Consider the following 21,976-nt stretch of genomic DNA (forward strand, 5'->3'; position numbering starts at 1 on the left):
CTGATGTGAGATCAGTGTTAGTGTCAGACTGATGTGAGATCAGTGTTAGTGTCAGACTGATGTGAGATCAGTGTTAGTGTTAGACTGATGTGAGATCAGTGCTAGTGTCAGACTGATGTGAGATCAGTGTTAGTGTCAGACTGATGTGAGATCAGTGTTAGTGTCAGACTGATGTGAGATCAGTGTTAGTGTCAGACTGATGTGAGATCAGTGTTACTGTCAGACTGATGTGAGATCAGTGCTAGTGTCAGACTGATGTGAGATCAGTGCTAGTGTCAGACTGATGTGAGATCAGTGCTAGTGTCAGACTGATGTGAGATCAGTGTTACTGTCAGACTGATGTGAGATCAGTGTTAGTGTCAGACTGATGTGAGATCAGTGCTAGTGTCAGACTGATGTGAGATCAGTGTTAGTGTCAGACTGATGTGAGATCAGTGTTAGTGTCAGACTGATGTGAGATCAGTGTTAGTGTCAGACTGATGTGAGATCAGTGTTAGTGTCAGACTGATGTGAGATCAGTGTTAGTGTCAGACTGATGTGAGATCAGTGTTAGTGTCAGACTGATGTGAGATCAGTGTTAGTGTCAGACTGATGTGAGATCAGTGCTAGTGTCAGTGTCAGACTGATGTGAGATCAGTGTTAGTGTCAGACTGATGTGAGATCAGTGTTAGTGTCAGACTGATGTGAGATCAGTGCTAGTGTCAGACTGATGTGAGATCAGTGCTAGTGTCAGACTGATGTGAGATCAGTGCTAGTGTCAGACTGATGTGAGATCAGTGTTAGTGTCAGACTGATGTGAGATCAGTGCTAGTGTCAGACTGATGTGAGATCAGTGTTAGTGTCAGACTGATGTGAGATCAGTGTTAGTGTCAGACTGATGTGAGATCAGTGCTAGTGTCAGACTGATGTGAGATCAGTGCTAGTGTCAGACTGATGTGAGATCAGTGCTAGTGTCAGACTGATGTGAGATCAGTGTTAGTGTCAGACTGATGTGAGATCAGTGTTAGTGTCAGACTGATGTGAGATCAGTGCTAGTGTCAGACTGATGTGAGATCAGTGTTAGTGTCAGACTGATGTGAGATCAGTGTTAGTGTCAGACTGATGTGAGATCAGTGTTAGTGTCAGACTGATGTGAGATCAGTGTTAGTGTCAGACTGATGTGAGATCAGTGCTAGTGTCAGACTGATGTGAGATCAGTGTTAGTGTCAGACTGATGTGAGATCAGTGCTAGTGTCAGACTGATGTGAGATCAGTGCTAGTGTCAGACTGATGTGAGATCAGTGTTAGTGTCAGACTGATGTGAGATCAGTGTTAGTGTCAGACTGATGTGAGATCAGTGTTAGTGTCAGACTGATGTGAGATCAGTGTTAGTGTCAGACTGATGTGAGATCAGTGTTAGTGTCAGACTGATGTGAGATCAGTGTTAGTGTCAGACTGATGTGAGATCAGTGTTAGTGTCAGACTGATGTGAGATCAGTGTTAGTGTCAGACTGATGTGAGATCAGTGTTAGTGTCAGACTGATGTGAGATCAGTGCTAGTGTTAGACTGATCTGAGATCTGCACACTCACCCTTTTATTCTCACTCCTTCAGGACCTCAGAGGCAAATCCTGGATAAGTCATATTACCTCGGGTTATTACGGTAATTTTCTTCATGTCATTTATTGCATGTTTCATTATCTCTCAGATAAGACGGTCTGATTAATATTTCGTTTGTTTGCTTCAGGAGTAAAATAAACGAGCTGACGATGGAGTCTGCTAAACTACAGAAGGACATCGACACCTTCAGTCAGGAGAATTCAGTGTTCCTGTCGTATGAGAAACGGTACGCTTACCTTCAGAGCCACCAAAATTATGTCTTAATAATACAAAAAAAGACAAAAAATTATAATATAATAATATTGTTCTTTAAAATAACATGACGCATCCTATGTTTTAAATTGTATATATTTCGAAGAATAAATATATATGATGAAAAAATGTGTATATTTCTGATTTGCTAATAAGAGCCCCTTAATTGTTCAGAGAAGGACTTTTTCTTTAGTTTTGATGACATCAGGATAATTAATTTCATGTCTTAAAACTTCCTATGTGAGCAGAGCAGAAGTCCTGGCTGGAGAAATCAAAGATCTTCAAGGCCAGCTGGCAGATTACAACATGGTACATTATTTTATAACCATTGGACTTAGAAGTTGTATTTGTATTTGTAATTTGTAATTTTGAGGCACATGATGATGTCATTATTTAAGTAAGCTGTGTCTTTTTCTAAATCTCCAGCTAGTTGACAAACTGAACACAAATACTGAGATGGACGAAGTGGTGAACGACATCATCATGGTGAGTTCACGTTATCTCTACACATTATTTCTTCTTGACTCTCCTCGTATTCCTGCTCAGTTCTCTCTGTGTGTTTGTGTCATCAGCTGAAAGCACAGAACGACAGAGAAGCTCAGAGCATGGACGTGATCTTCACTGAGAGAAGAGAGTAAGTGCTTTTGTCTTTTGCAGAGTTTGTGCTGTGAAGAGTTTGAGTCTTCCGTGTAAACGCCCACTGCTGTGATTGGCTGTGAGTCTTCAGTGTAAACGCCCACTGCTGTGATTGGCTGTGAGTCTTCAGTGTAAACGCCCACTGCTGTGATTGGCTGTGAGTCTTCAGTGTAAACGCCCACTGCTGTGATTAGCTGTGAGACTTCAGTGTAAACGCCCACTGCTGTGATTGGCTGTGAGTCTTCAGTGTAAACGCCCACTGCTGTGATTGGCTGTGAGACTTCAGTGTAAACGCCCACTGCTGTGATTCGCTGTGAGTCTTCAGTGTAAACGCCCACTGCTGTGATTCGCTGTGAGTCTTCAGTGTAAACGCCCACTGCTGTGATTGGCTGTGAGTCTTCAGTGTAAACGCCCACTGCTGTGATTGGCTGTGAGACTTCAGTGTAAACGCCCACTGCTGTGATTCGCTGTGAGTCTTCAGTGTAAACGCCCACTGCTGTGATTGGCTGTGAGACTTCAGTGTAAACGCCCACTGCTGTGATTGGCTGTGAGTCTTCAGTGTAAACGCCCACTGCTGTGATTCGCTGTGAGTCTTCAGTGTAAACGCCCTCTGCTGTGATTGGCTGTGAGACTTCAGTGTAAACGCCCACTGCTGTGATTGGCTGTTAGTCTTCAGTGTAAACGACCCACTGCTGTGATTGGCTGTGGGACTTCAGTGTAAACGCCCACTGCTGTGATTGGCTGTGAGTCTTCAGTGTAAACGCCCACTGCTGTGATTGGCTGTGAGACTTCAGTGTAAACGCCCACTGCTGTGATTCGCTGTGAGTCTTCAGTGTAAACGCCCACTGCTGTGATTGGCTGTGAGTCTTCAGTGTAAACGCCCACTGCTGTGATTCGCTGTGAGTCTTCAGTGTAAACGCCCTCTGCTGTGATTCGCTGTGAGTCTTCAGTGTAAACGCCCTCTGCTGTGATTGGCTGTGAGACTTCAGTGTAAACGCCCACTGCTGTGATTGGCTGTGAGACTTCAGTGTAAACGCCCTCTGCTGTGATTGGCTGTGAGACTTCAATGTAAACGCCCTCTGCTGTGATTGGCTGCTATGAGTCTTCAGTGTAAACGCCCACTGCTGTGATTGGCTGTGAGACTTCAGTGTAAACGCCCACTGCTGTGATTGGCTGTGAGACTTCAGTGTAAACGCCCACTGCTGTGATTGGCTGTGAGTCTTCAGTGTAAACGCCCACTGCTGTGATTGGCTGTGGGACTTCAGTGTAAACGCCCACTGCTGTGATTGGCTGTGAGTCTTCAGTGTAAACGCCCACTGCTGTGATTGGCTGTGAGTCTTCAGTGTAAACGCCCACTGCTGTGATTAGCTGTGAGACTTCAGTGTAAACGCCCACTGCTGTGATTGGCTGTGAGTCTTCAGTGTAAACGCCCACTGCTGTGATTGGCTGTGAGACTTCAGTGTAAACGCCCACTGCTGTGATTCGCTGTGAGTCTTCAGTGTAAACGCCCACTGCTGTGATTCGCTGTGAGTCTTCAGTGTAAACGCCCACTGCTGTGATTGGCTGTGAGACTTCAGTGTAAACGCCCACTGCTGTGATTGGCTGTGAGTCTTCAGTGTAAACGCCCACTGCTGTGATTCGCTGTGAGTCTTCAGTGTAAACGCCCTCTGCTGTGATTGGCTGTGAGACTTCAGTGTAAACGCCCACTGCTGTGATTGGCTGTGAGACTTCAGTGTAAACGCCCACTGCTGTGATTGGCTGTGAGACTTCAGTGTAAACGCCCACTGCTGTGATTGGCTGTGAGACTTCAGTGTAAACGCCCACTGCTGTGATTGGCTGTGAGACTTCAGTGTAAACGCCCACTGCTGTGATTGGCTGTGAGACTTCAGTGTAAACGCCCTCTGCTGTGATTGGCTGTGAGACTTCAATGTAAACGCCCTCTGCTGTGATTGGCTGCTATGAGTCTTCAGTGTAAACGCCCACTGCTGTGATTGGCTGAGAGACTTCAGTGTAAACGCCCACTGCTGTGATTCGCTGTGAGTCTTCAGTGTAAACGCCCACTGCTGTGATTCGCTGTGAGACTTCAGTGTAAACGCCCTCTGCTGTGATTGGCTGTGAGACTTCAATGTAAACGCCCTCTGCTGTGATTGGCTGTGAGACTTCAGTGTAAACGCCCACTGCTGTGATTGGCTGTGAGACTTCAGTGTAAACGCCCACTGCTGTGATTGGCTGTGAGACTTCCGTGTAAACGCCCACTGCTGTGATTGGCTGTGAGACTTCCGTGTAAACGCCCACTGCTGTGATTGGCTGTGAGACTTCAGTGTAAACGCCCACTGCTGTGATTGGCTGTGAGACTTCCGTGTAAACGCCCACTGCTGTGATTGGCTGTGAGTCTTCAGTGTAAACGCCCACTGCTGTGATTGGCTGTGAGACTTCCGTGTAAACGCCCACTGCTGTGATTGGCTGTGATTGGCTGTGAGACTTCCGTGTAAACGCCCACTGCTGTGATTGGCTGTGAGACTTCCGTGTAAACGCCCACTGCTGTGATTGGCTAACAGCTTTGCAAATGAAATAGCTAGTATTACATGTGTAACTCTCTCGAAAACTTTTAGCACAGTTTTTACTATTGCTACTCTCAATGTTGACTACTCATGAAAATTGATAATCATAGCAATGCAATTAGATCTATGGCATCATATTAAGATCGTGGCATGAAAGGTTGCAGTGATGAACGTAGCTGATCACAGACATGTATGCGGCGATCTCGTCATCGCAACTCGATTTCTGCACACTAACGAATGCTTTCATCATAACTAACAGTGAAAACACAATGTAAGAGATTCGTTGATTATTACGGGAGTTTTGGCGCGACTCAGAACTGATAAACACGTGCTGTTTGATTGACAGCTACAGCTATTGTAAACGGAGCGTTCTTTGATTGCTTTCTATGTATAATTCAATCGGTTTAAACAACAGAGTATTTACACCCTACTAAGAGAAACAATGTGAAGTTGACCATTTAGTCACTGATTAGATATACTGACAGGACAAGGAACATCTGACTGTAGCTACATGGAATCATTACAATCACTGGTCACAGATCAGGCATTAGAATGGACAGGGTTACTTACATGTTGTGGCATTACTGTCGAGTCCATATCGTAAAAGCCTGCGCCGAGTTTTCGACTGATTTACCAAAGAATCCAGTGAAATGTATCGAATAGAAATAAATAATGTTCAACTGAGACATTCACATTGTTGAAAATAAACAGCCACATTCCCAGCATTAGGATCCTTCTGAAGGTAATGTTATTACTAGTCCAGCGCGTGACCCTGTGCTCGTCTCACTAACGCCAGTGGGCGGGGCCACAGCTGATCTTCTTCATAAAGGGGCGGTCTTTCACTGCCTTATCTCGTCTTAAAGGGGCACATTCCAGGACGAGTCGTTCGCTGGGCCTGGTAACAATAAGAGCTGATTTTGGACTAACAAGGACGGTTTCAGTTCTGAAACTCTCAGGGTATTCTTATAAAATGATGACCTATAAAATTTTATTTCTCATTTCATGACCCCTTAAAGTTTTTGTATCAAAATAAGTGATTTGGTGCTTAAGGCAAGAAACAAAATCTGCCAAAAATAAACTTGTTTTCCCCTTAAGTATGAAGTCAGTTAATTTTTATACATTTTTATTTACTCCAGTAAATGTATCTTGATTTAAGAATGTTTAGATATTTTTGCTGGAAAACAAGACAGAGACACTGAGGAAGAACATGAAGTTTGCAGCGTTTACACACACTGTATTAACATGCTGAGATGCATGTATTTGCAATTCTGGTTCAATGATCTTTTTGGTTTTATATTTTAAGGAATTTTCATATTGCACTACTGCATTGGAAAAAAAGATCCTCACAGTCTGTTCATGCAAAAACTCATGGCTTAATTAGTCCACCAATGTGCCCTAGCCCTGAGACGCGCGGATAGCAGAGTTCTGGCTCACGACTCGCGGTCCGCGTCTGGATGTCGGCTGTAGTTCCCCGGCTCGATGTAGCCGTCCTCGATGAAGCCGTCGTCCTCCAGCTCCTCCAGCTCCTCCAGCTCCTGAGCGCTGGTCTCCGTCTGCTGCGTGTCCAGGCTGAAGTTAGAGAAGCGGCCGCTGAACACGCTGGGCTCGCCGTCCTCACACAGCCTCTGGTGCCGGTAGTTGAACAGGAGTTTGTACCAGGAGGGAGACTTGACAGCGCAGACGACGATGATGGAAGTGCTGAGAGTCAAAGCCACGACACCGAGCAGAAACTTCCAGCTGTGGCTCCCCGTCTGCGTCCCTCCATCACTCGCAGTGAACCCTGAGGACACACACACACACACGTTCATCATGTACACACAGCATCTCTAACCCTAACCCTGAGGACACACACACACACACACACACACACACACACACGTTCATCATGTACACACAGCATCTCTAACCCTAACCCTGAGGACACACACACACACACACACGTTCATCATGTACACACAGCATCTCTAACCCTAACCCTGAGGACACACACACACACACACACACACACACACACACACACACACACACACACACACACACACGTTCATCATGTACACACAGCATCTCTAACCCTAACCCTGAGGACACACACACACACACACACACACACACACACACACACACGTTCATCATGTACACACAGCATCTCTAACCCTAACCCTGAGGACACACACACACACACACACACACACACGTTCATCATGTACACACAGCATCGCTAACCTTAACCCTGAGGACACACACACACACACACACACACACACACACGTTCATCATGTACACACAGCATCTCTAACCCTAACCCTGAGGACACACACACACACACACACACACACACACACACACACACACACGTTCATCATGTACACACAGCATCTCTAACCCTAACCCTGAGGACACACACACACACACACACACACACACACACACACACACACACACACACACACACACGTTCATCTTGTACACACAGCATCTCTAACCCTAACCCTGAGGACACACACACACACACACACACACACACACACACACACACACACACGTTCATCATGTACACACAGCATCTCTAACCCTAACCCTGAGGACACACACACACACACACACACACACACACACACACGTTCATCATGTACACACAGCATCTCTAACCCTAACCCTGAGGACACACACACACACACACACACACACACACACACACACACACACACGTTCATCATGTACACACAGCATCTCTAACCCTAACCCTGAGGACACACACACACACACACACACACACACACACACGTTCATCATGTACACACAGCATCTCTAACCCTAACCCTGAGGACACACACACACACACACACACACACACGTTCATCATCTCTAGTCAAGTCACCTTCATAGCGCTTTTAACAATATAGATTGTAGAATAAAGAATAAAGATCATGAGTTATTAACTCAGGGGCCGCTCACACACACCGCTCTCACAGGAAGCAGAAGACCCGTAATGCGCTCCGGCTCATCCGCACAACAGCAGTGTTTGGTGCTCGAGGACGCAAACTTTGTAACAGGTTCCAAGATGCAAGTGTTAAAGTTTTTAAAACGTGATCATCTCCGTGTGAACTTCAAAAACGTGAATCTGTGAGAACGCTGACGGCGTGCACACGCTTATCACGTGTTCAGTCTATAGACATGCGCGTTTGAACATGTTAGCTCTACACAGTTCCTTTCCATGGCCTGATCCACCGACACATCAGCTGTGTGTTTGACTCTGGTTTGTGGAAAATGTTTTTCACATTGGCAACGCTTGTTATTTACCTTGTTTGTGTCCAGTAAGAGAATCCACACCAGAATACTGTAACAGTGGCTTTCTCTAATATGTTTATGGGTCGTTTGCTATTTGAGCTCGAGTCATAAGTGTTGATATGGACATTCAGGCACATTGTTTCTGATGTTTTTACCTTTGCTGGAGTTGTAGACGCGACTGCTGTTGCTTTGCTCTGTGGTTTGCTGTGATGCTAATCTAGTCTTCGCTGTTGGGACTTGATTTAAGCAGAAAGGGTTTCCATCAAGGACAGCTGTTTTCTCGGGGGTGTAACAAAACACTTCTCTGCCTGTAAAACAAACATTTTGCAGATGAATAAATCAAACAAACATGAAGTTGGCCAGAGCATAAACACCATATCTGAAGATGGAGAACATCTTAAGCTCTCGTTCTCACCGGCTGATACGCCAGACTCGTTCAGATGTTTGATGAGACTTGTGAGCGAACAGGAGCAGCTCCACGGATTTTCCTCCAAATCCAAACTCTTCAGTTTTATCAGTCCTTTAAAGATGTCTTTGTCAAGGGTTTTCAGTTCATTTCCCCTCAGAATAAGAGTCTCTAGGTGTGTGAGGCTGTGGAAAGCTCCTTCAGGCAGTGACTGTATGTGGTTGTAAGAAAGATCTAGCACCCGAATCCCGGGATACATGCGTAAGATCTCGATATCCGAGTCAGACATCGCAACGGAGTTATGGCTCAGGATCAGTTCGGTGAGGTTTGTAGGTTTCCCTGTAGGAATGCTTGTTAGAGATGCGTTGTTCATGTCCACCTGAACACAAAGGTTAATGTCTGTAACACTTCATTATGATTTGTCTATGCCTTATTGTTAGTCAGTGACTGATATAGAAAATGTTTATATAATTCACTGTAAAGCAACACCTGAAGCTCTCACCTGCAGTGCGATCACCTGTGAGCTCATCAGAACGACTGCCATCCAGAACACACACACTCCTGTCCCGGCCATGATCCCTCCGAACACACACACACCTGTGATGATAACAGCACTGCATCAGCCAAACTCACCCAAACCAAACCCTGAGTAAGAGAAGAGCTCTCGATAAACAGTCCTGTCTGTGGTGAGATAGAGAAGCTTCTCGAGAGTAAAAACCCTCTTCATGAGCGTCACACAAAGAGGATCTTTGTGCAGAAGAGTCAGTCTCCTATCAGCATCTGATGTCCCGTGTCTCTGCTTGTGTTTGTTATCTGCCATCAGACACACAGATCATCATGTTTATCCTGCACAGTCTCCCAGTGTTCTCCAGTGGTTGCTGTGATGCATCACTCTTGCATTGCATTGAATAATGACATTATTGTCTTCAGTTTTGCATCTTGTAGATGAATTCAACTCATTTCATATCGATGAACTTTACACAGTTATTGAACTGAACTGAATTGATCTGAATCGCATCTTTTTCGACAGCACTTGATCCAGTAATACTAACACTTTCTCTTCTATTCTATTCTATGATTAAAAAAAAATTAAAAAATGAACATGTACTGCGTTAGATTAAACTGAGATTGGTCATAGCACTTGCATATTGTTGTCCTACTGTTAGTTTCACTGCTTCTATTGTTCTCATTTGTAAGTCGCTTTGGATAAAAGCGTCTGCTAAATGAATAAATTTAAATGTAATGTAAGTAAATAATGACACTGTTGTCTTTTTAGAACTGCTTTACAGCAGAATTAGAATATGCCTCATCGTTCTCTTGTGAACACAGGCTGGCTGTAGAGCTTCTAGTGCACTAGTGGTCATGTGCGATTCTCAAGGTACTCTGACACACTTTTATAAGTGAGCATTATAGTATAATGTCTAATATAGTTCTTCTTCATTGAATATAGCACTTAATTGAAGTAATATAGCACTTCATTTAATCCGCACATCTTCAATATAAATATGTTCGTTTGAGTTCTTGTTGTAATAGTGATGTTGGCCTATTTCTGGATTTATCAGAATCAGAATCAGAATCAGAAAGAGCTTTATTGCCAAGTGTGCTTGCACCCACAAGGAATTTTTCTAAAAATAGTATAAAAGTAAAAAAGTAGGGTCACAGTTGGGTTTAGTCCGAATAAACATTTACAGATTATGAACATATTTACAGTATTTTGAGTAGTATGAATAATATAAATATAAATATCACCTGAGTTAGAGAATATTGCACTAGACAGTGGGAGTCTAGCGCATGTTACAGATTTCTAAACATATTTACAGTATTTTGAGTAGTATGAATAATATAGATATAAATATCACCTGAGTTAGAGAATATTGCACTAGACAGTGGGAGTCTAGCGCATGTTACAGATTTCTAAACATATTTACAGTATTTTGAGTAGTATGAATAATATAGATATAAATATCACCTGAGTTAGAGAATATTGCACTAGACAGTGGGAGTATTGCACTTACAGGCATATGCCTTGGGGGCATGTTAAGTGTTCAGAAGGGAAATGGCCTGTGGAAAGAAACTGTTCCTGTGCCTGGATGTTCTTGTGGCCAGTGATCTGTGTCGCCGTCCTGACGGTAACAGTTCAAACAGGTGGTGTCCAGGGTGAGTGGAGTCTGTGATGATTTTACCTGCTCTCTTCCTCACTCTGGAAGAGTACAGGTCCTGGAGGGTTGGCAGGGGGGCACCAATAATCCTCTCTGCAGTCCGGACTGTCCGTTGTAGTCTCCTGATGTCCGATTTGGTAGCTGAACCAAACCAGACAGTGATGGAAGTGCTTAAAACAGACTCAATGACGGCTGAGTAGAACTGTATCAGCAGCTCCTGTGGCAGATTGAACTTCTTCAGCTGGCGAAGGAAGTACAGTCTCTGCTGGGCCTTTTTCACAATGGAGTCAATGTGATTTGCCCACTTCAGGTCCTGAGAGATGGTAGAGCCCAGGAACCTGAATGACTCCACTGCTTCCACAGTGCTGTTCATGATGGTGAGAGGGGGGAGTGCTGGGGTGTTTCTCCTGAAGTCCACGGTCATCTCCACTGTTTTGAGCGTGTTCAGCTCAAGGTTGTTATAGCTGCACCAGACAGCCAGCTGTTCAACCCCCAGTCTGTAAGCAGACTCGTCACCATTTTGGATGAGACCGATGACAGTGGTGTCGTCTGCAAATTTCAGGAGCTTGACAGAGGGGTCTTTAGAAGTGCAGTCATTAGTGTACAGGGAGAAGAGCAGTGGGGAGAGAACGCACCCTTGGGGGGCGCCAGTGCTGATGGTGAGGGTCCTGGATGTGAGTTTCCCCAGTCTCACTAGCTGCTGCCGGTCTGTCAGGAAGCTGGAGATCCACTGACAGATTGAGGATGGCATGGAGAGCTGAGTCAGTTTGGCTGTGAGAAGATCAGGGATGATGGTATTGAAGGCCGAACTGAAGTCCACGAATAAGATCCGTGCATAAGTCCCAGGTCTGTCAAGATGTTGCAGGATATAGTGCAGTCCCATGTTGACTGCATCATCCACAGACCTGTTTGCTCTGTAAGCAAACTGAAAGGGATCCAGCAGGGGTCCAGTGATGTCCTTCAGATAGGCCAACACCAGTCTTTCAAACGACTTCATGACCACAGATGTGAGAGCGACAGGTCTATAGTCATTAAGTCCAGTGATTTTAGTTTTTTTGGGAACCGGGATGATAGTGGAGCGTTTGAAGCAGCAGGGAACTTCACACTGCTCCAATGATCTGTTGAAGATCTGCGTGAAGACTGGGGCCAGTTGGTCAGCACAGGCTTTTAGACAAGCAGATGAGATGCCGTCTGGGCCTGAAGCTTTCCTAGTCTTCTGTTTTTTGAAGACTCGGCTCACGTCCTCCACGCAGACCTTAAGCTCAGGTTGGATGGCAGAAGGGGGGAGGAGAGGGGTTGCAGGAGGTGATGGTGGATGTGTGAAGTGCACATCAGAGCGGGTGTGAGGTGTGAGTCTGGGCTTCTCAAACCTGCAATAGAATGCATTGAGAGTGTCAGCCAGTTGTTGATTCTCCACAGATGGGGGGGATGGTGATTTGTAGTTGGTGATGTTCCTCAGGCCTCTCCAGACTGATGCCGGGTCGTTGGCTGAAAACTGGTTTTTCAGCTTTTCAGAGTAGCTTTTTTTAGCAACTCTGATCTCCTTTGTCAGTCTGTTTCTGGCCTGGTTGTACAAGATTTTATCCCCACTTCTGTAAGCATCTTCTTTGGCATGACGAAGCTGTTTGAGTTTCCCAGTAAACCATGGTTTATCATTAGTGAATGATAAGAATGTCCTGGTAGGAATGCATGTATCCTCACAGAAACTGATATATGATGTAACAGTATCCGTGAGCTCATCCAGATCGGTGGCTGCAGCTTCAAAAACAGTCCAATCAGTGCAATCGAAGCAGGCCTGTAGATCCTGCTCTGCTTCGTTGGTCCATCTTTTTTCAGTCCTTATTACAGGTTTAGCTGATTTCAGTTTCTGCCTGTAGGTCGGTATAAGATGAACCAAACAGTGATCAGAGAGCCCCAAAGCTGCCCGTGGGACGGAGTGATACGCATTCTTTATCGTGGTGTAACAGTGGTCCAATATATTACTGTCTCTGGTAGGACATGTAACATGCTGTCTGTATTTTGGCAGTTCACGGGAGAGATTTGCTTTGTTAAAATCCCCAAGAATGATTAAAAGAGAGTCTGGGTACCTTTGTTCCATTTCAGCTATATGTTCAGCCAGCTGTTGTAGCGCCGCGCTCACACACGCGTCTGGAGGAATGTAAACATTCGCGAGAATGAATGAGGAAAACTCCCGCGGCGAGTAGAAAGGTTTACAGTTTATGAAATGCGCCTCTAAATTAGGAGAGCACATCTTCTTCAGTGTTGTTACATCTGAACACCAACTTTCGTTAATGTAGAAACACAATCCACCACCTCTCGTTTTCCCCGTTAGTTCCGCGATGCGATCCGCTCGGAACAGCTGGAAGCCCGGCAGATGTAATGCGTTGTCCGGTATGGCTTCACTCAGCCAGGTTTCAGTGAAGCACAGAGCAGCGGAGTTTAAAAAATCCTTGTTAGTGCGGGTGAGGAGAAGAAGTTCGTCCATTTTGTTAGGAAGAGATCGGAGATTCGCAAGATGAATACTGGGTAGTGCAGTGCGGAGGCCGCGCTCGCGGAGTTTAACCAGCGCGCCGGCGCGCTTCCCGCGTTTGCGTCTGACCGCGCGTTTTAACAACACCGCTGCCCCTCCAACGAGAATGTCCAGTAAAACGTCTGAGTTATCAAAATCTGTAAAAAACTTGTCTGGTGTGTGTTTCCTAATGTCCAGAAGTTCGTCTTTGGTGAAACTGATAGGAAAAGAATGACTAAACGCAGAACAAACGAACAAAAACAACACAATGACTGGAGAGCTCCACACCGAGCTTTTTTAAAAGACTCTCTAAGGATAATTGTTGCTCTGCTTTCCTCCTCAACTCGTCTTTCAACTATAAACGTCCTTTGTGTTTTCTCTACTACCGCTCACTAAGCCCTGTTGGATATGCACATGTTTATGTGTTTTAAAGTCTATATTAGTATATTCTTCTGTATTCCTCTCTTCTGCTATAAAGCTCCACCCATCCATGTTGATTGACACGACTGGGTTAGTTTATCATCTGCAGTTGGGTTATTGTTTGTTCTGTTATATTTCAAATTATTTTCTTCACCATATATGGAAATTAAATAGCATTAACCCTAACGTTGTGGTAGCATTTAGGATTTTTGCCTCAAAAGCTTATGTTTAATGCTGATTATGACTCATAATCAGCATTAAACTTCAGCTTTTTATTTTTGTTATAGTTCAAATTATTTTAGAACTTGGATTCTTTAAAGATATATTCTTTTTGATAAACATGGATAATATCTTCTGAACCTGACCAAACATTTAAACAACAGCTCTATTATATCACATTTATGCAGTACTTAAGGTGAACTGAATTAAACAGTTTTCTTTAAAAAAAAAGAAAAAGAAAAGGGAAAACTTTATAGATATGATTGTTAGAGTCACTTACCCTTGAGCCGTGTGTAATAGCATATGTTAACACATACTTGAACGAGCTGAGATAGAAACAGACCTTTGCTCTCTGTAATAAAAAGACTGGCTAAAGATTGACCACATTCAGTCATTTAACTTCAGAAGGTGAACTATGACTTTTATTGTGTTCCTGTTGGTTCCTAAGGTCATGGGTTTCATTCCCAGGGAATGCAAGAACTGTTGAAATATCTATACCTTGAATGCAATGTAAGCTGCTTTCTATAAAGGTGTCGATCAAAAGCATACTTGTTGAACTTTGGTACAGTCTCAGAGTTTCTTGATACAGTTTTCAAAGTAATCTTTAGTTCCCTTTCATTCAGTCACTCCGAGTTACGTCAGTGACTGACGAAATGGGGGTTTCGCTTAGAAGCCTATCACCTTCGAGTTCTTACAAAACGAGCCACTTCCGGGGAGTCCGCTATACCATGGTGGGTGGCAATGCCACTGTCACGCATGCGGAGATCGCCGCCCTACTGCCGAAGGGTGCGGTCGAGACTGTCCCTCCAGCCGAAATGAAGTCCGGCTTCTACAGCCCCTACTTCATTGTACCTAAGAAGAGCGGTGGGTTACGGCCAATCCTGGACCTGCGCATCTTGAACCGAACCCTTCACTGGCTTCCATTCAAGATGTTGACAGCCAAACGCATTTTTGAATGTGTTCGTCCATTGGATTGGTTTGCAGCGATCGACCTGAAGGACGCGTACTTTCATGTCTCCATTCCTCCTCGACAGACCATTTCTTCGGTTTGCTTTCGAGGGGCAGGCATACCAGTACACGGTACTTCCATTCGGGCTAGCCCTGTCTCCTCGTGTCTTCATGAAAGTCGTCGAGGCTGCGCTTGTGCCACTTTGGCAACACAGGGTTCGCATCCTGACGACTGGCTGATTCTAGCTCACTTTTGAGAGCAGGTTTGTGAACACAGGGACCTGGTGCTCCGGCACCTCGCCCGTCTGGGCCTTCGGGTCAACTGGGAAAAGAGCAAACTCTCCGCCGTGCAGAGGATCTCTTTTCTCGGTATGGAAATCGACTCGATCGCCATGTACGCGCAGCTTATTTGGCAACAGGGCACGCTCCGAGTACCAGTTACTCGGGCCTGCCGTCAGACCTTCACCCAGTGGTCGAACCTCTCCTTTGTACGGGCCGGAGTGCCCTTAGAACGAGTGTACAGGCATGTTGTTGTCTCAACAGATGCCTCTGCCACGGGCTGGGGTGCCATGTGCAATGGACATGCTGCCGCGGGCTCCTGGACAGGACTCCAGCGCCTTTGGCATATCAATTGCCTCGAGTTGCTGGCAGTACGTTTGGCTCTGCACCGTTTTCGAACATTGCTCAAGGACCAACACATACTAGTCCATTCAGACAGCACTGCGACAGTAGCGTACATCAACCGACAAGGTGGTCTGCTCTCCCGCCGTATGTCGCAACTTGCCCGCCATCTCTTCTTATGGAGTCAGAAGTATATATGAGGTCGCTTCGAGCCATTTACATTCCAGGAGAGCTGAATCGTGCAGCCAACGAGCTCTCATGATTTCGGCCACATCCCGGGGAATGGAGACTCAATGGACTCAATGGAGACATCCCCAGACAGTTCAGCTGATTTGGGAACAGTTCGGCGACACACAGGTAGATCTGTTTGCCTCCCCAGACACTTCCCACTGCTTCTGGTTTTATTCCCTGACCGAGGGGACCTCGGATGCACTAGCGTACAGCGGACCGCGGGGCCTCCGCAAGTATGCGTTTCCCCCAGTGAGCCTCCTTGCATAGGTCCTGTGCTCTGTCCAGTACGCGCCCTCCATGCTTATGTAGACAGAACGCAGTGTTTCAGGACCTCAGACCAGCTCTTTGTCTGTTTTGGTGGGAAGCTGAAGGGAAAGGATCTCTCCAAGCAAAGGTTGTCTCACTGGTTAGTGGACGCCATTGTCTTGGCATACCAGACGGGCTCACTCCACCCGGAGTGCGGCTTCCTCCTGAGCCTTAGCGCATGGCGCCTCGCTAATAGACATCTGTAGAGCTGCAGGCTGGGCGACACCCAACACTTTCGCGAGGTTCTATAATCTCCGGGTAGAGCCAGTGTCCTCTCATGTACTCGCTTCCTCTAGCCAGGAAGTTTGGACCTGCTCTGTGTCATCGCTTGCTGTGCCACTCCACTCCACGGACTGGATACGTGCTCTATTTCACTCAGATAGTTCTCCTTAGACCCTGAGTTCCTCCTGCACTGTTGATGCCGTCACATCAACATGATGCGAGTCCATGCCCAGTTGGTCAACCCTCGTGATTGGCTAGGTGCTTCCATGTGCATGGTTCTCCGCTTGGGCAACCCCCGCATGTGTATTTCCACGGTCAGTCTCCACCGAGCACATGTCTTTCCCTCGGCAAGACCTCTTGCCATCTCAAGGTTGAAACACTCCACCCTGCGGGCTGGATACCTCTGAATTTTCCATATGCATCCCGCACTCGGGTCATATGTGTATTCTAAGTCCTCCCTACGGGTAGGCGCTGTGTTACATATTCCAACTGGGATATGCCACCCAGTGTACCTTGGTATTCTTGCGTTAAGCCTAGCCCTTCGTCCGTGCTAGTCTCACGACAGGGAGCTCAGACTTGCGCAGAGCACTGGAAGACAGCCGTGGTGCCGAGATTGAATTGGGACCCCCATTTCGTCAGTCACTGACGTAACTCAGAGTGACTGAACGAAAGGGAACATCTCAGTTACGTATGTAACCCTCGTTCCCTGAGGAGGGTACCAGTGGAACAGCCGGGAGTTCAGTCTCGGCTTCTCAGCATAACATAATGCGAGATTGCCGCGCTGCTCCTTTTATACCCACGCGATGGGGCGGAGTTGCGCTATGCAAATTCCGCAGACCCATGGCATTGTTTTGCCATTGGCTCGTTTTGTAAGAACTCGAAGGAGATAGGCTTCTAAGCGAAACCTCCATTTCGTCAGTCACTGACGTAACCGTTCCTCAGGGAACGAGGGTTACATACGTAACCGAGACGTTTCAGTTTTGTCATGTTTAATTCCATCACAGCACCACAGCTCTTTAAAGCAGTGTCATTAACATCTACCAAAGCCCTATCATTAACACAAACCAGAAATGTTCTCTTTAATTCATACTGGATCCTTTAGAATTATCATTAAGATTATTTAAATAACAACGATTAAAAATTAGTAACTTTGCTTTCCATTACTTTTCCTCACTTAATCCTCACTTTAAACAGTCCGATACCACAGCGAAAACTACTAGCCTAACTAATTAAGTTCAAACATCATTAAAGGCAAGTGAACAGTCAGTAAAAAATAAGAACAAATACCCAAATTACAAGCATTAATAAATACAAAGTTCCAAATAAGATTCATTTCAGGTGCTTAAATGTAATAATTAAATGTAAAATAACACTATGTTCACTGTATAAATTTAATAAAGATTAATCTTTGTTAAAGCTGAGTTTTTGTAGTTTGATTAACATTAATGACACCAGCAGGTATTTAAAGGCTGCCGTCACTTTAAGACCAAATGCACGGATCAAATATCGATATACATCCTTTTCTTCTTTCCTTTCTCTTGAGACAAAGCGAACTATGTTTACGAGAATACTCTCCGAGACTGGTATCCAATCCAAACCATCCAAATGCAAGGAGATGCGAAAGAGGAATCAATTCAGAGTTCTCGCGCTTCTCTCTGTCAAGTCACCTTTATTTATATAGCGCTTTTTACAATACTGATTGGTTCAAAGCAGCTTTACCGTGAAAACAGGAAAATAATGGATTTCGAACTGAAGTCAGTTCAGTGTTGATTCAGTTCTGTTGTAAAGATTAAATTAGTTAATTTCATCTATAAAGCAGTTCAGGAGGAAAGAGTGATGTCATCATCAGCTCGTACAGCAGCGTCAGTGCAGTCAGATCAATAATACTGTTGAATATTAAATGTCCACAACTAATGAAGCCAGAGGCGACAGCAGCGCGAACACAGACATCAGTGACAGAATAGAGGAAAACCCTTGTGAGAAACCAGACTCAGTCGCTCAGTTCTCCTCTGGACTGAAGAACCAACAGTGAATGATTATGATTCAGGCAGCATTACAGGTCAAAGTTCAGATCAGGATCAGTATTGTATAAAGTGCTGTAGAAATAAAGCTGATTTGCCTTCAGTTATGTTAAAAGCTGCTGACTGATTCAGTGGAATGAGGATGTATGATTATGATGTATAGTAATAACTTTAACTTTCTCTCTGTCAGGAAAGAGGATCTGATCCGCGCTGTGGAGGATAATATAGTCCAGGAGAAACAGGCGGCCCAAGACATCGTCAAGAAGATGAGTGCTGAGAAACAGGCCAAGTACACTGAGATGAAGGCCAGCAATGAAGAGCTGCTGCAGGTCAGGGTTACTCCACCACAGAACACCACCATACCAGTCAGTGTAATGACTTCATCAGCAGGATCACAGTAACAAGCCTGATCTATCATGTAGAGTATACAGAGGACAGCAGGGTGGCGCTACAGGGCTCTTCACTGCGACCCAAAATAACACTGGTGCGAGTGACCCGATCGGTTCTCATGAATACATGTGTGAGGGCTGGTTCACACAGAACGCGTTCCTGCTGTTAGAAACCCGAGACGCTGGGCAGCGGAACAGAAAAAAGCGCACGGTCTAGAGACGCGCTGAGCGCTGTGTTTTTATAACGCTGTGTCATGCGTGAGGCGCTGCAGAACACGCGAGCGCGACGGTCATGCACGTCCGTCTAGAGCGTATCAGGCAAAAATAATGGAAGAGTAGCGCAGTGGAATGGAAAAATGCCTTCTGTGTGAACTGGCCCGTAATACATTCGGAATAAAAAGTACAACTCCCAAAAAGCAGCAGTTGCGTTTCGTACTGCGATCGTACGGCATCTTCCATGCCTTCAGTCAAACACTGCTTCAGTCAGCAGAGCAGGAGCAAACACTTTAAAGACCATTGCACTCACCAGACCCTCTCATAATGCGGATGTTTCTTTGCAGCCAAATTAACTGGAAATACTACATTTGGATTATCATAAGCAAGGTGGGACATTAACGGGGGATTGGGGCAAAATGGCACGAAAAATTTATAAAAAACAAACTAAACAAAATTTGAAAAACTTGCTCTTATAATGGTAAAAATGCCACTAGAAATGAATTTAAAGGGGCAAAAATCGCCTCTAATGTATCAGAAAGTGCTCCTCACTTTTTTACACAAGTGCTCCTGATGACAGGATAGTGTAGAGCCCTGCGCTTGCAACGCCAATGTCATGGGTTTGATTCTCAGGCAACTCAAGAACTGGAAAAATAACATATAGCTTGAATGCCATATAGTGTTTGCCAAATAGATGTAAACACTGAAAACAAAAATAAGTGAAGCATGTCTACATGAAGTGTAGTTTAGTGGGGAAAGAGCTTCAGTAAGCTTCACTGCCGACTCCACACTTTAAATTAAAGTCTGCAAATGATTTATGAGGGTGATTTGAAGTTCACCGTTCACTGACATGACGGATGTGTCGTGACTTTGATCTCGTCCAGGAGCTGAACTCCCATCAGGAGGAACTGGATGCTCTGATGAGCAGGAAGGAGACGTTTGAGGCGGTGAGTGGACACACACACACACACACACACACACACACACACACACACACACCTCTGACAGAGTGGCAGTAGACTTTCTTTAGTGCTGTTGTCAAGTCCTTTTACATTATTCATATAAAATTAGCTCACTTGTGGAGCGTTAATGAAGGGGAATGGACTGTCTAATTTGCTCACTGTGTTTCAGATTTTAAATTGGTGCTGCTACAAACATTCCTCTGTGTTTGCAGGATCTGGTTCAGTCTCTCTCTGTGTTTGCAGGATCTGGTTCACTCTCTCTCTCTCTCTCTCTCTCTCTCTCTCTCTCTCTCTCTCTCTCTCTCTCTCTCTCTCTCTCTCTCTCTCACTCTCTCTCTCTCTGTGTTTGCAGGATCTGGTTCACTCTCTCTCTCTGTGTTTGCAGGATCTGGTTCACTCTCTCTCTGTGTTTGCAGGATCTGGTTCACTCTCTCTCTGTGTTTGCAGGATCTGGTTCACTCTCTCTCTCTGTGTTTGCAGGATCTGGTTCACTCTCTCTCTGTGTTTGCAGGATCTGGTTCACTCTCTCTCTGTGTTTGCAGGATCTGGTTCACTCTCTCTCTGTGTTTGCAGGATCTGGTTCACTCTCTCTCTCTGTGTTTGCAGGATCTGGTTCACTCTCTCTCTGTGTTTGCAGGATCTGGTTCACTCTCTCTCTGTGTTTGCAGGATCTGGTTCACTCTCTCTCTGTGTTTGCAGGATCTGGTTCACTCTCTCTCTGTGTTTGCAGGATCTGGTTCACTCTCTCTCTGTGTTTGCAGGATCTGGTTCACTCTCTCTCTGTGTTTGCAGGATCTGGTTCACTCTCTCTCTCTCTGTGTTTGCAGGATCTGGTTCACTCTCTCTCTGTGTTTGCAGGATCTGGTTCACTCTCTCTCTGTGTTTGCAGGATCTGGTTCACTCTCAGGCCAAACAGGAGGCAGTCGTGCTTCACGAGAAGCTCCTGGATCTGGAGAACCGCAGAGACGCCCTGCTGACTGAAGACCGGAACATGGGCTCTCCACAAGAGGAGAGGGAACGCCTCTTTAAACAGGTCTCAGCTATTATATTTCATTACATTTAGTACATTAAAAGATTTCAACGGACATGAACATGACTGTTCTTTTGCTGGTTTTAGGTGAAAGAAAACAACCAGGAAATAGCCAGCATGGAACGGCAGTATGTATTCATAAACCATATGCATGTTTGTTTTGGTCAAGCTTGAATGTTCACTTGAGTACACACTCTCGGTTGGTTTGTAGATCCACAAATGCATGCTTCAGTCATTATGGTGTTGTATGCAAATATTGTATTTACTTATACACAGTGTGTCTTATGATCAGTACATAAAAAAGACTGAAATGAATATGCTGTTTTTATGTAGACTGTCAGAGGTACGTGAGAAAATTAGCAATCTCACCGAAGAGATGCGGCAACTAGATGCTGACATGGAGGAACATCAAGGTGATTTATATAGAATGATCCTAAATATGAAAATGCATTCAGTTTGTGATGATCATAGACTGTTGATTTAGAGAGAAAGGAATGGGGAAAATAGTAGAAGACTTGACTTGATCAGTTTTTAATGTACAGTGGGGAGAGCAAGTATTTGATACACTGCCGATTTTGCAGGTTTTCCCACTTACAAAGCATGTAGAAGTCTGTAATGTTTATCATAGGTACTCTTCAACTGTGAGTGACGGAATCAAAAACAAAAATCCAGAAAATCACATTGTATGATTTTTAAATAATTAATTTGCATTTTATTGCATGACATAAATATTTGATACATCATAAAAGCAGAACTCTGGTACAGAAACCTTTGTTTGCAATTACAGAGATCATACGTTTCCTGCAGTTCTTGACCAGGTTTGCACACACTGCAGGATTCTGGCCCACTCCTCCATACAGACCTTCTCCAGATCCTTCAGGTTTCGGGTCGTTGTCATGCTGGAAGACCCAGCCACGACCCATCTTCAATGCTCTAACTGAGGGAAGGAGGTTGTTGGCCGAGATCTGGCGATACATGGCCCCAT

The 21,976-nt window shown here is 45.0% G+C and overlaps 2 protein-coding genes across 2 annotated transcripts in view; one reads left to right on the forward strand and one right to left on the reverse strand.

Moving 5' to 3' along the window:
- The window catches only part of ift74 (intraflagellar transport 74), a 61,445-nt gene that overhangs the window by 22,270 nt on the left and 17,199 nt on the right, over positions 1-21,976 (forward strand). Inside the window, exons 4-13 of the mRNA XM_079871723.1 lie at positions 1,593-1,641; positions 1,726-1,824; positions 2,099-2,159; positions 2,277-2,336; positions 2,423-2,484; positions 18,588-18,726; positions 19,884-19,946; positions 20,851-20,994; positions 21,079-21,119; positions 21,325-21,404. Coding sequence (XP_079727849.1) covers positions 1,593-1,641; positions 1,726-1,824; positions 2,099-2,159; positions 2,277-2,336; positions 2,423-2,484; positions 18,588-18,726; positions 19,884-19,946; positions 20,851-20,994; positions 21,079-21,119; positions 21,325-21,404 — 798 coding nt within the window. The remainder of the gene's footprint in view (positions 1-1,592; positions 1,642-1,725; positions 1,825-2,098; positions 2,160-2,276; positions 2,337-2,422; positions 2,485-18,587; positions 18,727-19,883; positions 19,947-20,850; positions 20,995-21,078; positions 21,120-21,324; positions 21,405-21,976) is intronic.
- Positions 6,163-9,426, reverse strand: LOC307158797 (leucine-rich repeat-containing protein 19-like). The gene is made up of 4 exons (XM_079871724.1): positions 9,244-9,426; positions 8,751-9,120; positions 8,491-8,643; positions 6,163-6,827 (listed from the first exon to the last, which is right to left on the reverse strand). Exons 1-4 carry the CDS (start codon positions 9,313-9,315, stop codon positions 6,478-6,480), a joined length of 945 nt encoding a protein of 314 aa, XP_079727850.1. The 5' UTR covers positions 9,316-9,426; the 3' UTR covers positions 6,163-6,477.

This window comes from Squalius cephalus (assembly GCF_949319135.1).
Source record: "Squalius cephalus genome assembly, chromosome: 5".
NCBI classification, from domain to species: domain Eukaryota; kingdom Metazoa; phylum Chordata; class Actinopteri; order Cypriniformes; family Leuciscidae; genus Squalius; species Squalius cephalus.

Coding starts and splice junctions, on each gene's coding strand:
- LOC307158797 (XM_079871724.1), bottom strand. CDS start 9,315: ATGGCCGGGACAGGAGTGTGTGTGTTCTGGATGGCAGTCGTTCTGATG. Junction 8,644..8,750: donor CGAGTCTGGCGTATCAGCCG/GTGAGAACGAGA, acceptor TTTGTTTTACAG/GCAGAGAAGTGTTTTGTTAC. Junction 6,828..8,490: donor CGTCTACAACTCCAGCAAAG/GTAAAAACATCA, acceptor GTGTGTCCTCAG/GGTTCACTGCGAGTGATGGA.